Here is a 19479-nt window from a genome sequence, read left to right on the forward strand (position 1 = left end):
ATAACACATAGCATAATATGTGAACAAGAAAAACACCGGCTCTCCTCAACCTCTCTCCTTCTTTCCACTTTAAAAAAAAAAAAATCCAATCTCTTTGTTTCTTTTATTTAAAAAAAAAAAAAAAAAAAAATGAAAGCTCGAGAAAGATATTATTTTATATATGTTATGTACGTATTCTTTTCTTTAGGAAGGAATGAGCGAAAAAACTCACTTCGCACGGGCCATCCTTTTTGACTCCTCACGAAATCTCACTGCCATTGACAGAAAATCAATTATAATTTTTCAGGCTTTATTTATAGAAAATATTCTTTTCCAAATCCAATTTTTAATCAAAAGATATTTGTTTGTGCTTGTATTTTACAAATCCTTCTTTTAGGTATGCAGTATGCCAAGTCATTCCATCAGAGCTCTCCTTTCTCTCTTCTTCTTCTCTTCCCCCTTCTTCTTATTTTTTAATGGTTCTCAACCAAAAAGTCTATTATCAATGAAAGCGGCTTTTTCCCCACTCAGTTTTACTCTGTGTGTTGTATGAATAGCATTACGGCATGATCCTTTGATATTTTTTATTTTTATGGAAGCCTGAAATTCAATGCAACTATTATTATTGTTTTCCCCCTCCAAACATGATTTATGAAGAACATATTTTAGAGAGATTAGAGTACGTCAAATCCAGAGTGGAGTCGTAAGGATCTACAAACTAAGCAGTATTAATTATTAGTACTTGAAAAAACTAAGTGTGTTCATAAAACTTTACTTTCGTAACACAAAAGTGCTGAAGAATAAAAATGGGAAGGACATTTCAAACCGTAGCAAGACTCGGATTCATCAAATCTCTTCTCATCGTGTTTAATCTTATTTTCTGGGTAAGTGCACTTTTTTTACATATTTTTCTATAAATAAAAGTTACAAGTTGTCATGGCCTTATCTCACTAACAAAAATATACCCATTACATTTTGTTGTCAGCTGTCGGTTCCCTCGTCTTTCTTGATATTCTTTTTGATTAATAAACGATAATACTATACACATGTTCCGTTTCCAAAAGGATATGAATACAATTTCTTGTTGATCCCCCGTTAATGTATAGAATTTTGTTTGGCTATCATATATCGAGTGGTCCAATAAAATCTGAACACTTTGAATTTTAAAATTCCACGGGATATAATTAATTAACTAATAATAGAATTTCCACAAAATTATTGCTATAAATATATGTGTGTATGAGCTCTCTTAATGATTAATGTAGCCGACCTTAGTGCTAATAATTGCTACCAGGTGGTGGCAGAAGGCTTGATGCCCGCTGCGGATTCAGTCCTTTCTCATGGTGTCCCAATGCTGGCTAACAGTGGCATTGAAGGCCTATGTGTTTCAAGGACGGACACTATGGGCCTTCCCCTCGACTTGCACCCAAAAGGTGTAGTCAAGGTGGTTGATATCAAGGCCGTAGAGTGTCCAAAAGTGTCGCAAAAGAGTACAAGAGAACTCAAAAGAGTCTTGCAACGGAGAAGATGGGATTCTTTTATTGCTGGTGTCAAAAGTGGTCTCTTTACCCTCACAAGGCTCTTTCCTCCTACTTTCGTAACAGCTCTCTTGAAAGTCTCGCGTCAAAGTCCGAGATCTCTTGCATTGGTCCTCATGGACTTGAGTAGATTGCCCTAGGCTGTTTTATTTACCTCCTCCGGGCCCAGTTTAGCATTTTTGACAGAGTTATTCTTCCTCTCCAACGTTTTGGACTTGCTGATGGTGTAGACGGTAATCTTTGAGACGCTTAACTACAATTGGAAATTCGTCGATCAAGTTCAAGTGTCATTTTCTGGAATTTATTTAAGCTAGAGAGGTCAGAACTAATTGCTTATGTTTTATTATATCGGAATAGGAACTAATTTCAATCACTCAACCTTCATTAATAATTAACTTAGAAAAAGTTCAGATTTCACCCGGTACAAAGTGGGAATTAAATATATTCCTAGTAAATTCATTCACTGTCCTTTAATTCCTAGTAAAATTAAACCAATACATTCCAAATCCCACATTGAAAAGGATATTTATTGACGTCATACGGCTTATGTTTCTAAACTAGTTTGTAGTTTTTGTGTATCACTGTACCCAGGGGACTGGGATTTGGCAATGGAGATGAGTCGATGCCTAGTAATGAATAAGAGACGGATATGATTAAAGGTGTTTATGGATTAGAAATGACGTCATCATATATATTTAATAGTCTGCAGGAATGAAATACTGACCCGTCCATTTATTTCATACCTTGAGAGATAGAAATACATCCTGTAATCACTCTTCCCCTAATATCGACTATAGTTTTTTATCTTCCTTTCCTCTCCTCATAATTCAAATCTACATAAGTAATAACTAGACTTAGAATTTTTCAGCAATTTTTGGCCAAAATGAGAACAGAAAATATCCAAATGGTGAAATTTGTAATTAAAGAAAATATAGTTTTATAAGGATAGCTTAAAGTAATTAGTTGAGTTTTAAATTTACCATAATTTATTGATAAATTTTGTTATATTATATGAGTAAATCAAGGTTTTAAAAATGTTTTCTTCGGTTAATTTTTGTATTCGATCTTTATCAGTAGTTTTAAACATACTTAAATACCGTTCAACGTTCACATTAGTAGTTAGAGCAAATTTGAAGTTTGGCAAGATGTTCAACATCTCATCATCACCACCACTGATTATAAGTCCAACTTTTTACATAAATGGAAGATCATGATTTCTGTAAAAAAAGAAGATATTTTTCTCTGTAGCCTGTTTTGTATTTTTCAGAAATTGTTTTAATCTTTTTTTCAGCTTCAGAAAGTATATTCAAAAGAATCATAAATCAGTAATCGGTCTGTTTCAAAATTGTAATAGTTTTTGGTAAAATTGACAAATTAGCTTTGATGAAAAAAAAAAAAAAAAAAAAAATTGCTCCGAAGGGCTTGCTCGTCCAGAACTTGCTGCAATTTTCATTTGCGGGGAGGGCATCCTTTCGATTCTATTCAAATACAAATTTCTTTATCTCTTCAAGATAGGTTGTGAAGTACAAGGTAGCTTTGATCCCTAACCCGTAACAGAATCAAGTTAAATTGTACAACATCCAATCCGGCTAAGGAAACATTTGGTGCAAATGTATTTCTCCTTTGCCGCAAAATTCAAAGGGGGATTATTCAACTGTGAGTTTGCTACAAATTTTCTGTTCCTATAATTAGCTGTTGTTGGAATTTGAGTCCCTCACATATCCAATTTTAATCATAAACCTAATTGCATCATATACATAGGTTCCCTCTAAAAAGAGATGTGTGGCGATAACTTAAAAGAAAGCCGAGATACTTTTTCTTCTTTTCGTCAGTATGATAAACTTACCTTTTGATATGAGTAATTTAATTTATTTTAATTCAAAAAAGTGACAAGTCCTTCGGAGCCGCGGTTTTTAAGGTAAACAGAACCTGATAAAATTGGTTATTTGGTAACACTGATAAAAAAATAAATACAGAGACGTCATGACGTGAAAATTCATATTAAAGAAGAGTGTTTAAGTATTCACGTTGCAAGAATAACCAAAAAAGAAAGAAATTAGCTGGTTAATAACATGCCTTACCAACTGAAATTGATTATATTAATGTTATCAAAATTCGATTTAAAGTTCAAATACCTCACGATCAAATTGACTGAATTTGTATAAAATATGTTCATGTAAAAATTTAAACAAATACCATACACATTAATAAATTTTGGGACAGTTTTTCAGTGGTTTAATATTGTATTTGCTCTTCAAAAATTCCTCTTCGGGGTTTCATTGAAGTAAAAAACTTATATTGTGTTTTTCTCTGTTTCCTGTAAAAATTCCAACCTTCCTTTAAGTTATCGCCACACAAATAAAGTTTTTGCAAGTAGATTTTCTCGCCAAAAATATCATTAAAATTTTTATTTTATCTAATTAGAATCCAAATGTTCTATATTCGTTTCATACCAGACTAGAAAAATGAGCATTTTTCACTAAAAATAGGGCAAATGAGCGATTTTCACCAAAAGGGTCAAAATTAGCGATTTTTGTAAACGATTGAGCAATCGTTTACAAATCATAAGTTCTATTAATTACAAATAAGCTAGTTCTTCAGACGCTCATTACCATCTTGGCTTCAAATTTAGCTCTGCATTTAATCGCACAATAATGAGACCAAGGAACATACTCTATAGGATTATACCGGAACTTGAAAATAAACCGTTTGACGTCATTAAATATCATTCTTAAAAGTGGGAATGCAATGTTCGGTGATAAATTTACCAGCAACGAATTGACTGGGAATTAAAAGTTGGGATTTAACGGTCGCACATATACAAATACAGATATATAGCTACTCTTATTATACAGTATCGAATACAACAATTTGTAGAATTTTAATACTATGAATTACAAATATATATATACATATGTAATTCATTTAAAAATTATGGATAAATAATATGACAAGAATAGTCTGGGAGTACTTGAAAGCCTCTATTTTTGGTTGGATGATACAATAAAGGTAACGACGAGTTACCCTTTTGAACACATCCATTTGTACCATTAAACATGATCAGGTGGCGATAATCTTGATAAAAAACTAAAAATTAGAACCCTCCTTGATGACTTGTTGATATAAATATTAATATAAAAGGTTTGCTCACTATCAATATTTCTTAGTCCCTTTACAAAGTTTGAAGATGAAGGGATCAATCAAGTAGCAAAGTGTGTTTGGGGGCGGGTGGATGCCCCATCAATATGCCCGAGTCCATTAGTAAAATTTTTCATTGAGGGAGTAAGCCTTTTCACAAAGCTTTGCCAATTTTAGCAAAATGCTTTTTTAAAACCTTTTTTTATGAGAAAGAGATCCTTAAATTTTTTTTTTTTTCTAAATCAAAATTTTTTGGTAGGGTTAAGACACAAATTAATATGGGTAACAGTCCCTCCAGCATACCCCCTCCAATATAACACACCTTTCCAAGTGGGAGCTCCTGAGCCATAAAATGTATGGAAGCCGAAGGATGAAGTATTTTCGGGTAATTTTTTACGCTATAAGCAATTGTATTCCTACTCCTCCAAACAAAATTCCATTTCTAAAAAGTGTCAAAAGGAATAAGGAAGCACATTAGAAAAAATTAATACTTTTCGGGAGGGGGGGAGGGGCTAAAAAATGTATTATGTTCAACCCCTGGTGGTATTAAGTGTTTTGGAATAACATAGATAGGCAAGGGAAGGGGTTAAAAATCGTACTTTTTTTCTGGGCGTCATAAATGTATGCCCCCTTATATTGACCTTATATAAAATCCGTCAGTTTATACATCTTTTATTGTAGGGTCAATTTTGGCTACTTTAAGGGGAATTAGGGGTCCCTGCAAAGGATTAATCAGATAATTTTTCAAAGAATACAAATATAATCCACACTCCATTTTGAGAAAAATCCTTCTTTTGTGTGGCGGGCTACATATGTCTTTTTATATAAAAAAAGAAAGGTACTGCTCCTCAATGGTATTTTTATCTTTCATCTTTTGCTCCCTAAAGAGATAGAAAAACCTTTGCTCACTTGGGTCCATGGGTTGATACTAATATAATGTACATATATTACATTCCATATACTAATATATTGCGTATCATTGACATGAATGAGATTTTAATAGTTCTGTCACGTTTGATAGTACTATTTGAAAGTAATTTATTAATAATATGGCATGTTATAAACTCTTGTTTTGGTGGAAGTACACACCAATAATTATGTATATTGCTGTACCGCATTTCAACCAACCCATATCATATAAATTGGTTATCAATATATGAATGACTAGGTATTTAATGATATTAATTTTAATTTGGTATATGATTGAGGAATGTAATTTTTGTAGAGTTAAACAGGCTCTTAATTAAGTAGTACCATATGTCTTGCTCCCTTGTTTTCCTTTTGCTCTGTCTTTCCTTACGATAAACTCAACTATACTTCTAACGCAGGCTAGGCAAGCTGTACATTTTCACAGAACACCTTCGTCTTCTTGACTTCTTGGCATAGTTTTCTTGTAAGTTTGGGATACACCATATGCTTCTTTGCACACCTCATGCAGTTTTACGAGGGTTGAATCTCTTGTACTTGTTTATTATGCCTTGGAAAGTTCTGGATTGCTCTAGATTGTACAAGTTACAACGGAAAAGTAATTTCTGAAATAAGAATTTACTGTACGCTTGTAGTGAAGATAAAGGAGTAATTTAATATTTTTTTGTATGGTGAATGTATTTGCATTTTCTATGTGTTTGGGTCAGTCTATGATATTGTAGAAAAATACAACTTCTGAAATTCTCATATTGAAAGAGCTCACGACGTAGGAATTGTGAGATCTAAAAACAAAATTTCGGAGTTCTTGAATCATTTATATACACTTTACATGTTGACCAATTAATTATTGAAATTGAAAATCAAGTAAAAGCTTTAATCCAAACTAAATAAGTGCATGCTATAAACAAATGTAATTAGACAAGTATTTCTACAACTAAATTAACCATATAATGCTGTTCTCTATATACCCCCACGGGATTACAATGTCTATTTTGTGCAAAATACAAATATATTCATATTTCCTCTATTTGTTGACAAATTAATAAAATTCAAAGTTGAATAAATTGAATAATGATCTTTGTATATTGTTTTGGGGAGTTTTTAACTTTTATAATTAAGTTACTAATTGATAAGCATTCTGTGACACATGAGATGATTAAATGATCCACGGTTTCATTACCACTAACTCATACAATTTTGAACAATCCTAATAAACAAGCTGTGAAGATAGTTGCTATTAGCCGTTATTTGTGTATCGTAATCATTCTTAGAGTGTGAATTTTGCTGTTATTGGCAACCTGAACAATTTATTTTCTAAACATTTTATCATCATGAACTTAATTTAATCAAGTTAATATTTACTTAACCATTAATGTAGCCGCCCTTAGTGATAATGATGGGTTCTAGGCGGCCGCAGAAGGCCTGGCACTCGTTGCAGATGTAGTCCAATGTCTTGGCGTCGCAGTACTGGTTGACAGTGGCTTTGAGGTACTCCGTGTTTGGATGACAGATATTGCAGGCCCATGACATGTAACCAAAGGTGTAGTCGAGGGGGTTGGCATCAGGGCGGTCTGGCCGCCAAAAGTGTCACACGAAATACTTTTCCAACGGAGGAGTTGTGTTTCTTTCATTGCTGGTATCATAAGTGGGCTCTACACCCTCATAAAGCTCATTCCATTCACTGTTTTGATAGCTGTTATGAACGTTTCGTATTTGCTGACGGTTTAGACGGTGGTCCTGGAGACACCAAACTGCTTGGAGTGTGTGAATTGAATATCGTCTATCACATTCAAGTCTCCTTTTCTCGACTTGTACATAAGCAAGAGAGCTCAAATTTGTTTTGTGTTGTAACTAAATGTTTATGCTTTAATATATAGGAATATAAATTAATTCCAATCCCTCAACCGTCATTAATTATTGAATAAGTAAGTGTTTAAATTTCAATGACCCACTCTGTATAATATATTGTAATCCATATTAAGGTATCATATACGAGAATAATATAACTAGGCATTATATGGGCAGATGTTTGATAGACACTAAGGTTTCAGTCCTTTTATTTATTGCTACAAATTTTGAGACCCAATAGCTCACTATTTTCCTTAATATACAGAAAGTCCAGAAATTGATGTTTGTTTCATAAAAGCTTCAAAAAATGGCCAAACAGAGTAAAAAACTTTTTCAGAAGCATTTATTTACTTTTTTATATTTCGATTTTTAAGAAGCTTTTATAAATTTCTTAATTCATTTTGGCATTCCTTCATGCAGATTGTTCAAAGTAGCAATTGAATTTTTTTTGAAAGCTTTTTTCCAATTGATTTTTTTAGTTATCGTCTGACGTTTCTGCCACATTTTCGTTGAGTTTTCTTTAGATTAAAGGTCACATATATGGTGAGCCGGAAAATTACCTTTGATTTGTCAAACCACATTTTCTTCTTATTTAACATAAAAATGTTTTTAAATACATATAATTCACGTCACTCAAAAATAAATGCCGAAATAAGAAAATAAATACTAGTAGAAAAATAAAAAAAAATGAGGAAAAAAGTTGTCACATAGATACTTGAGAAATATCATGCCACAATATATATTTTTTGCCTTCTTTTTCTTGTTCCTCTTCTTTTCAGAAATGTCCTTGAATCTAGGTACATATATTAGTGGTAAGATTCGGTTTGAAAATTCTAAGCCGGTCTAAAAGCTTTATAATTTTTGTAAGAGCGAACAAATTTGATCATTTAAAGAAGTTTAAACTGATTCAAAGAAAAATTTGCCCTAGATCAGGACGTTAATTTACTTATAGCAAAATCTACACTTTTTTGGGGTAAATAATCCAAGATAACATTTTTATTCATTTTCAAGGTTTGCCAAATGTGTATTCCGTAAAAATTACTCTCTTTTTTAAACGGGCCTCTTGATAACATTACTAAACGGCGATCATATTGATTAATTCTTGCATCAATGTCTTTTAAAAGTTAAATAAAATTATGCCAATTTATTTATTCTTTAAGGCTAAATATCCTTGAGGTCTAATGTTATAAGGGGGTATAGTTTAATGCAAAATTTTTGATCCAAAATAAATTAAAGAAAAAGTATCAAGTATATTGGGTAAGGGTTTAAGCCCAAAGTCTGAACCAACATATCATTTCATTTCAGTCTAGAAAAAATCAAATTAATGGAATATTTGTTGAAAAACTGTCCTTAAATATTATAATCTAGTCGTGTGTTTGTTTGTCCGCTAATAAAAACACATAACCATTGTATTTATTTAAAAAAAACGGAGACCGATACAGACTTCAGAGATAAAATAAAAGTTGTTCAGAATTCTAAGTTACGTATCTAAAGCTGTGTTTTATTCTGATCAAACTAGATTCATTGGCCTCTGGAGGGCAAGTTTACTTGTTCGCTAATAGATTGATTTTTTTAAATAAAAAAAGGTAGATTCCCTGTGTCTTAAAGTTTTCTTTAAGGTATATATTGCCGATTCGAAAATGCATCAAAAAATTAAAAAACCTAAAAAACAAATTATTGTACTAACGGAAAAAGGTAGAACGTCTATATATTAAATACGAATTAAAAAAAGGAAGAGGATTAATGAGTTAGTCTTAGTATGCCTGTTCTCAATCGATAACTTTTACTAAATTCTGGAGTCCTTTAAAGCTTCAAACAAAATAATTTGAAATAAAGTACATAATACAGGTAGGTCTTTTTTGATAATAAAATATTACATTATTTTCCATAAAACCGTAATTAAATGAAATATTGGAAAAATGAATACTTTTAGGGGAAAAAGAGGCTTATAACTGATTTCTTACTGTTTATTGGGGGTATGGGTACGAATATGCAAAGAAAATGTAATTAGTTGTGATTGAACAACGTAGCTCAATGGAGATAAATTATTCTCTTGAACTCATTGTTCGCTCGCCCCGGTCATTCCTAGAGAAAGAAAATATACTTTATGTGTATGAAATCACACAAGATTCCTAGGTCAGATGGAATAAATGTAATACTATAATATTTAGTTATACTTAATCAGTGCAACTCTATCTGACTAATTAAAAACAAAAATCCCTTTAGACCGAACCTAAAAAAGGTCGGTCTCAGACCGAGTCTCAACACTAGTAGTAGGTATATAATATATATGTAAAGGATTCTTTTGGTTTGTCTTTTTTCTTTATCATTTACATCTTTATATGAATGCTTCTTATTACATTAACAGAATATATGTGTGCTTTTTTTTAAAAAGAAAACTTCTTATTTCTTATTAAAAAAACAGTTCCTTTGTTGTAATGAAGAAAATTAAGCAATTAAGTAATAAAGATATTGTACGTACAATTAAATAAGTAAATACATATTATAATGATCTTAGAAAGGGCTTAGATATAAATATATATTTTGAACATATGTTGGCTGTCAACAACAAAAATAAGCTAGAATGATTATTCTCAAAATGGAGTCTTGGCTACGTTAGTATTCGCCACATATTACATTAGTTAACAAATTTTTGCACTTTGATGCTCCTGGGGATATTTTACCTTGAGAAACATTTCCTATACTATCGATATACCTTGATGACTTTATAAATATACAAAAAATATTTTTTCAAGCATGAAATCTTCAATAGTTTTTAAAATTTTTTTAAGGTGTTTAATTTTTTATCTGAAGTTTAGTAAAAATATATCCAGTATTTTAAATGGATTTTTTTATGTTTTTCCTTTAAAATAATCAAGCTAAATCGAGATAAATCATTTTCATTCTATTTAGTATTGTATATTTTAAGTATACCTTCAAACAATATTTTTCTACAATTACTGTAAATTACCTCACATTATAACTATTTTAGTTTAGTCGCACGTAAATACATATATGAACGTACATATTTACTCTTTCAACATTCAAATCTTTTTTTTTTTACAAGTGTCGAATATATTTTTATCAAATATACTTCCAGGGTTCATTTATGCCATTATACCTGAAAATCTGTCTGTTAAATTCTGAAAATACAACATTTTATGATTTACTTATCATATACGCCAGTTTTTAAATCATTATTACTGATAGTTTATTCAGCTGAATAAAATTATGGAAAGGAACAGCATTCCCCCTGTCATCTCTGACATGTGTTACGATTGGTTGTATATAAATATGGAAATTATATGAGGATAAAAATCAATTTTAATACATATTTTGTACAAATCAATTTTTGTTACAATTATATACTGTTAATTTTATCTAGTGGTACACATTTTGTTATTTTCAATGTGGAATGACATTCGTACAAAATCACAGAGGAAGACAACAAGACATCTTATTTCTGAACAGAGTAGGCTGAGACGGCTGGAAAAAACAAAAAGGTTCTAATTTTCCTTAAGGCCAACAAAAATTCGTACAAAGTTTTCCTCTTTTGTGAGGATTTTTTTTAATCGTTGATGCCACTGTGAATAACCATAGGTATCACTACATCACAACTGAGTATCCCAAACAATGTCTCAGCTTCAGTACGACATCTCTTCAGAACAAAAAACCAGGGGCCAGCAGAGGCAGAGTATGCCCTCCCATTTTTGTGGAGAGGAAGGAGCGGATCAATGAAGATGTTTAGATCTAACTTCTGGATAAAAAAGTGCTAACTTGGGACAAAGAAGAGATCGGCGACAACTTTGTTTTCAGTCAAGACAGAGCTCCGTTTCATGGAGCCGTTGATATCTAGACCTTCCCTAGCCACAGCATTCCAGACTTTTGGGAATTCAACATGTGTCCGCCTTCTTTCCCAGATGTGAACCCTTAGACTTCTCTTTCTAGAAGCTTCAAGAGGAGAGGGGTTGTGCTACTCCTAATAGGAGTATCCAGTCTCTACAGGTTTCCATAAAAGAGTAACCAAGCTTTAGTCTGACTACATATTAAAGGTCTGCAAAGTATTTAGGCCTCGTATTGAGGCAATTATTAGAGCTGAGGGCTCACATATTGAATAAAAGTTGTGCCAAGAACTATTTTCAGATGATTTTCATGAATAAATGTCCTCACAAAACCCTTTGTTTAAACTTTATTTATAAAAATTGAAAATAATTAAATATGTACTCCTAGAAAAGATCAACTCTGTACAGATCTTAAGTATCCAAGTCTCAATATCAATACTACAACTGACTATTACAGCAAATAGGGAATTCAAGAAAAAGACACAAAAGAAAAAAAAAATCAATGCTGCACTAATTCTTCTACTCCCTTCTAGAACATTGTTTGATTATTCATTCATTAAAAACCAAAATAAATACTATTTATTTTATACATTTAAAAAAAATTAATTATCTTTTTACAATATTAATTGATTTAGAAATCTGTATTTGAAATTGATTTAATTTTAATGAACCTAATTAATGGATTAAGAAAGATTTAGGGGGTATTTAATGCCTGTATGCAATTTTCTATGATTTTTACTAAAAATAAGTATGAGCTTCAAAATTGAGATTGATATGGAAACAGTGAGAATAAATTTTCTAAAAGATAAATATGTGGGTTTGTTGTTATCTAAAGTAAAAGAGTAAGAGTGGACAAACTTTTCATTGGAAGGATGCATGACTATATTTATGGAAGGGTCACTTGCTTCAGACTCTACAACTGTGTTAAATTTTGTAATAATGTAATTATTTACAAATAAAATATTTTTTATATAAAGAAAAAATATGAACACAAAGCTTGTTCTTTTCTATAAAAAAAGTTAAGAATTTTTTTTTGAAAAAATAGGCCAATCAAAAAAATATTATTCTTATTTAGAAATAGGTCATAAAAAATCAAATTTTAAATTTTTTAAAAGAAATGGATGCCACACATTCATTTTCAACCCAAATCAAATTAAACCGGTCCTTTGGAAGGGCCACATTAAGGAAATTGTTATTTTTTAGCGTCCCAAAAAATGAAAAACAGATTTTTTAATGTTATATTATTTAAAATATTTAATAAGAAAAAACCAAAATTGAACATTTACATACAAAAACTCTGATTTTGTAAAAGGTAAATTATAAGGAGATGTGTGTAAAGAAAAAACAAAGTATGGCGATTCGAAAGGGAAATAGATGGATGGAACTTTAATTTTTCTCTACAAAAATCTCATCCCTGAAAATGAGGTGAGTCAAAGGGATGGACATTGTACAGTAGACGATTTAATAAATATCATAATTCAAGATTATAATATTTTATCTCCGTCGTTCATTAATTGAAGAAAAATGACAACAGCGAAGATAAATAATACTACTTTTCAGGTTCCCAATCACAACAAATTCGCAAGCTAAAAAATAAGGAGGATTTACAACATTATCTATAGTAGTATCTAAAGTAATAATATTTTTCCATTGATATGTTTCTCAACTTATTCCGTATAATCAGTTCATGGCTTCTTGATAAAAAAACCCAATTTTTTTATTCAGATAGAATAATAAGAACTTTATCCATCATTATAAATATTTAACTTGTCTATATTTATTTATATAAATTTAATTATAATTAAGAAATATTTTTTTTAGTTTGAAGAAAAAAAGAAATACATATGTACAAGTGAGTTATTTAGTCAATCAATTAAAGTATTTAAATCCATCCTTGTAAAAGCATATAAATTAAAAGTTGAACTTTGGCGTAACAATGTAAACTTTTTATCCTTCTAAGGAAACAAGGCTAATAGTTAATTTTAAAAAATGTAATATGAAATTGTGAGATTTGTGTGTTGCTTTGGAATTTCATATTATACTCTAATGTAATGTTGTGTAAAGTTCTAACTTGTATAAGCAAATTGTACAAGTTTCAACAAAAGAAATGAGGTGAATCTTTTTTCATAATGAATTTATAGTTTTTATTATGAGAACAATTGAATATTTCACAAATAGTTTGACTTTTTAATGAAAATTTTAAAGACCAAAGTTTCACCCAGGGGTAAATAATTTAAATTATTTGACAGTATTGATCCTAAATAAAGATTTTAATTCTACATATATTGAAAAATATAAGAAAAAAGATAATAAATACAACGAAGAAATAATCGAATATATTGTACATATAAAATCAGCGATATATTTACTACATGGAATCATTTCTACAAAATCAATTCTCTTTTTGTGGTAAATTGAGTCTTTTTCAAGTCAGATTCATATTACTTCAAGTAGGAGTCAAGTTTGAAGTTGCAATTTATTAAAATCTTTACATAACAAACTTCTCTTCTTTAAAAAAAATAAAGAAAACAAAAGCATAAAATTAGTTTATATTTAGTCGGACTATTCTATATTTAGAGGTATGTTAGATATATTCATTGTTAACGATAAATAATAGTTTGAATTTTTACGAATCAAGGCTCATAACACTAATAAGTGGAAATAATTAGAAATCAACTCTCATTGGAGTTGTTGATATATTTTCTTTTGAGAGACATTCCTAATGTTTCAGTGCGATTAGACTTTAAGTCTCATGCTTGGATTTAATTTCATGTGAGATTATGAAAGTTTTAAATCCTTGTTGACTAAAAATCAAATCAAAATATCTTTCAATTTCCAATTTTTTCCTTTCAAGTACTAAAAAATAAAATCAATTTCTTATACCTAGAATTACCATGAAATAAAATAAGAAGCTTTACAATCAATCTTGAAAAAATATGATGGATCACTCCATTCAATTTCCAAACTACATGAAGAAATTTACTATATTTCTTACCTGTTTTTTACCCTATTGTAGTGTCCATCATATTTATTGCATATGATAGGGGGAAACGGGACTAGTTGGCACAAAAATCTCTTATTGGCATGCTACTAAGTTTATAGAAGGGATATTGGGATCAGATTTCATTGTTGGAAAGTTCAAAACGATTTGCAACTCTTGACACCGATTTCATAGCATTGATACTTTTAATGTTTCTCATTTTTTGTCCAAACTACTTGCTCTATCAATAGAGTTGACCATTTTGTAATGAAAAATCTATCTTTAGAAATTAAAAAAAGGAAAAACGGTTGTTGCGTGTGCTCTTTTTTATCATTACTTAAAAGGTCGTCGTGGTTTTTTACTTCTCCCTCTGAAGTAAGGATTCTCGTCAATCTTGGATATAAATTGTTTTAAGAATGCATAATAAAACAAATATATATAAATTCAAATTTATTTGCAATACTATCCCTGCACTAATGCTATTTTAAATGTTGGAGGTATTCTTGTTTATAGAAGTAATTCATTGCCCCCCCCCCTAAATCATAAATAGGGAGCTTATGTTAACAAAGGTCTTAATTTCTTTGTACTATATGTCTCGCTAGCGCCTTTGCCTCCCACTCTTTTTTTCCCTTACGGAACACGGCGTTACTTCGCTAACACAAAAATATCCAAAGTATTTTGTTGTCAGCTGTTGATTCCCTCCTGTGACAGGATACGCCATGATTATTTCATGAAAATACAATATTATATTACAGTATCGATTAAAATACCGTGCTGAATTTTAATTTTAGGAAATATATATAAGTGATTCCTTTAAAATATTGTAGATATATAATATGACAATGATAGTCTAGGAGTGCTTAGGAAATATATAGTAGTTGGTGTGATTGACTCATTTGGCTAACTATAAGATGATTTTGGTCGTTATTTTTGTTTATTTTTGGGTGAAAAGTTGCGTGATATAATAAAGATAACAACTTGAGAAATGTCAGAGTTGGGTTAGTAGTTAGTTATCATCGATAGATAATAGTGCTTATCTGTATAATTGAAGCAAAATTGAATTTAACCAAAACATAAGTATAATCTGATCCATGATAATTCTATTAATTCCAACCATTTCAAAATTTAAGTTTCAAGTGCCCTTATAAAAAGTAAGGAAAAATTTCTACAAAGTATAACGTGTTCAATTACGAACCCACCTTTACAACAAATTATAAATGAAAATCTTTTTATAATTCCCCTCCCTTTTTTTATCTATGGTGTCCGTCAACACAAAAGCAGGTTATTATATTTTTCCTCAAAATTGAGCGTGGATTACATTTTCATTTTTCGGCAACTATTCGACAATTTCTATCAACACATGATTGTTATTAACCCTTGGAGTTGCGGCAAATTGTACCTAAAGTGGTCAAAATTGATTGTCACATTAAAAATATGAGAAATTGATAGACTTTATTTTAAGACCATATCGGGGCCAAATTCAGTATCATAAATCAAATATAAAATATAAACTATAGCTAAAATTCCTGTGTATTTTAAATCATCTAACAAATTTTAATACAAAGTATTGACTCAAATCTATATATCAAATATTCGGCTTTATGTATATGATTTATTTTTGTCCAAGATTGTTTTTATGTTCACGTGTGAACACATGGCATTTTACCACAATTAGTGTGTATAAGTCCACAGCAATCATATTAGTCATTAATCGAATTCTAAGGGATCATGAACGAATTAATCTCCTGATTAATTGAATCACTTCTATAATTAAGATAAGGAAGTCTCGCTCTGGCTCTAAGGGAATATACATATGTTTGCTACCGTCAACTCAAAAAAATATTTGCTAATCCAAACAGAATGGAAGCCCGAACCTAGGATAACACAAATATGACTACTTCTCGTGAAAATATAAACCCTCATAAATTTATCAAGAAAACCCTTAAAAGCAATACAATAAACAAATTTCATCCACCCTCTCGAAACAAAATTTTAACATTCGAGTAAATTGCACCTACATTACCTTAAATCTATATCTTAAAACTCTGCCCACGAACCAATAACCTGGTAACATAATTATTCTTTCCTCCAATTAAAGAACGTATCAATTTATTAAGCCATTTGTGTCAAATTCATACAAACTATATATATTACGAGTATGCCCTTCCACCGTTTAGTGTTTTAGCCAGCCCTCCAGTCTCCTACATGTAATATTTATTTTAGTATAGTCAGTTCTTATTTTATATTTTTATCAAAGGGATTATGGATGTTGGCGTACTTGTCTGTCTTTATGGAGTTATCACATTTTCATCATTTGTGACTACTGATTATCTTTATTTTATGATTACGTCTTTATAGATATATTTATAATAATCGGATTTATAAAATATTAAATTATATCAAAACATCCATATTTACAATATTTTATTTCAATTTTCAATATGCATTTGTATACAAGTACTTTACTAAACACAACTCCATCTAGATACAACATCATAAATAAGAGATAATAGTGTTTAAAGCAATGTTTTTCAATGATTGATTTATCTGTTATGTATTGTTTAAATGTTTTTTTAGTCATGTGGTTCAAAAAATTGGTATCAGAACCAATTTTTGAAATGATTGGTCTCAATATCCTCAAGATGGTGCAGATGTAAGGTTAAGGTTTCATATCAAATAAATAAGTATAAACAAACAAAAGGTGGCGCTACTGTCGTCCTGGGATATGATCACAAACTACATATAAGTAAAGAATTCAATTAGTTTAAAATGGTATTTTCCTAAATAGACAACAATTAATTCCTCACAGACTTAGTCTCTGATTAAATGTCTCAGGCCTTTAATTTAAGACTTGTCTGACCCCCCCGGGACAGGTATATTGTTCTCTTGGACAGGTTAATATTGTAAATTTGTTGTCGGAACGTATAGTGGTCCCAATTCGTGTAAAAAAAGTTAGTTTTGATATGTGACACAGTTGTATTATCGTATAATCATTGGGTTATTCTTTATTTAACAAATTTTCATGGAATTCCATTATTTTCCGCTGATAAGTATCAAACTTTGAACACATATTTTTTTCTTAAAGGGACTCAAAGGGAATTGAATACGTTAAAAATCCATATTCGAAATATTCCAGAAGTCTCAAAGGCTCTTTACCCTTAAGTGGAAGAAAATAGGTCCACCAATATTTTAATATTGGTAGAAATCACTTTGTGTACAGAGTGATGACTCAAAAATTATAATCCTCAGGTTCTATGTCATATCATGGTTGAAGAGCACGTTCCCTAGGAACAACTATGCGTTTACTCAAGACGGCGTCCCAGCACGCACGTCCAAGAAGGTGCAGCATATCTGCAGATAGAACATGGCTGCCTTCTGGCCAGCAGACTTCTGGCGTTTGTCCTCACCCTACGTGAACCACCTGGGCCTTCACTATTTGGTGAGTCTTGATGGGCAAGACAAATAAGGCTTATCACCCGAATGCCGATGCCCTGAAGGCAGTGATCTTGGAGAAGTGGAAAAACTTGTCCTCAGACTTCATCAAGGCCAGCTGTACTTTTGTTCGTCCCCGTATTGAAATCATAATTCAGAATGGAAGGGGACACATTTTATTGAGTAAAAAGTGTAGGAAATTGTTGAATTACTAACTTTTTATTCAAAAGTTTGCCATAAAAATGGCAAAAAATAAAAATATGTAGAACTGCAAACGGCTTTTTAAATTTTCTAATTTTTGAGTCCTCCCCCTAAATACCAAATATCTACTGTCATATGTGGAAGGGGATTCTCCATAATGAAACGTGTCAAGTCTGATTGGAAGGCAAGCCTTAATCCTGGAAAGCACGTTATTCTGATGGTAATTTATATTCAAGGAGATTTCCATCAAACAGTTAGTATAAGTGATATAATTCAAATGTGGTATTTTGGTGGAGAAAGAAGGTGGGATCTGGTTTTTGGCAATATAGTTTTTTTTTTTTTGTCTGACTCGAACATAAATCATTTGACATTTTTTTTTCATGAAAACTCTCAAATTCTTCATGGTTTTATCAGTTTTTGAACATTTAAAATAATATTGTAGTTGCATATTAATGTGGAGTAATATTGTGTCTGCATTAAATTAATAGATTACCTGTCACACATATATATACTAGTACCGTAAAAAGCTTTATTTCAGAATCATAGAATATGGTATATATACGGAGATATTTGATTGGCTTAGATTCTATCCAACACCGCTTTCTTCAGTACGAAATAAGGACACAAAGCGTTGTACATGATGTGTTAAATAGATCCAGTGGCTCCGGAATTGAAATAGTGCTCTGTGCATAAAAACTTCAATTTTGTTATTAAAAAAATCCGAACTCCACAGGAAGGGAAATATTGCAAAACTTGTCTTTTAAAAATATATTTTACTTCAAAATCACCTGTTATTTTTGTTTTCAATGTATATTCGACGTATAAGACGTTGATACAGGGTTATACCCATACTAAAATTTCCTTGATCCCCTTTTTAATGATTTCTTATTGTATCATTAATATTAAGCTTAGTTTTATCTCTCTTTCTAATAAAGTAAAAATGTACAAGGACTTTTGACGCATACAGTAGAATTGGTAAAAAATGTTGTAATCTCTCCAACAGGACAGGCTCGGAAATAAGTTAATGTAAAGCCCTGAATGTTCTTTATTAATGCAAAAACCAATTGGTGAAAAGTAGACCACATGATTAGCATCTGCCAAATATCGTTAATTACGAGACAACTTTTTTGTCCACCAGGTGCAATGAATATCATGCTTAAATGATTTGAATGTCCTTTTTTACGTAGGCCATAGTTTTTATCATTAATGTATCTTTCACTGATAATTCTTAATTGTTCATATCTTTTATTATTTTATCAGTAGGTACGAATTCTACCTTTTAATCCCTTCAAGTATATTTAGTCTGTGTATGGTTGTATTTTTAATGCAGTAGTTCCTATCAGAAATATGTTACTCCAGTATTTTACTTTCCTTATTTTAGGAATGCTACAATAACTAACTATGTTAGCTACGTTAGTCTACCTTTTAATTGAATTAGTAAGGTGAGCCCTGAACTCTTCCTTTTAGTAATTCCGGTTGATCGTAGATAGGCTATGTACACACAAAACACAAAAACTATCATTTTAAAAAACGGTCAATTAGTGTAAAGTAGAAAAACATATATACAAAAAACAATCTTATAATATATATTTTT

The 19479-nt window shown here is 30.8% G+C and overlaps 1 protein-coding gene across 2 annotated transcripts in view; it reads left to right on the plus strand.

Annotated features, from left to right (window-relative positions):
• Positions 1 to 506: 506 nt before the first annotated feature.
• LOC121115646 (tetraspanin-6) overlaps positions 507 to 19479 on the plus strand; it is a 143290-nt gene continuing 124317 nt past the window's right edge. Inside the window, exon 1 of one of the 2 annotated variants that reach the window (XM_040709736.2) lies at positions 507 to 863. In XM_040709736.2, the coding sequence (XP_040565670.2) occupies positions 786 to 863 (78 nt within the window). In that variant the 5' untranslated portion in view covers positions 507 to 785. Of the gene's footprint in view, positions 868 to 19479 lie in introns of both variants that reach the window. The other variant, XM_071887733.1, reaches the window with a different exon arrangement.

The sequence above is a fragment of the Lepeophtheirus salmonis genome, chromosome 4 (assembly GCF_016086655.4).
Source record: "Lepeophtheirus salmonis chromosome 4, UVic_Lsal_1.4, whole genome shotgun sequence".
Taxonomy (NCBI): Eukaryota; Metazoa; Arthropoda; class Copepoda; order Siphonostomatoida; family Caligidae; genus Lepeophtheirus; species Lepeophtheirus salmonis.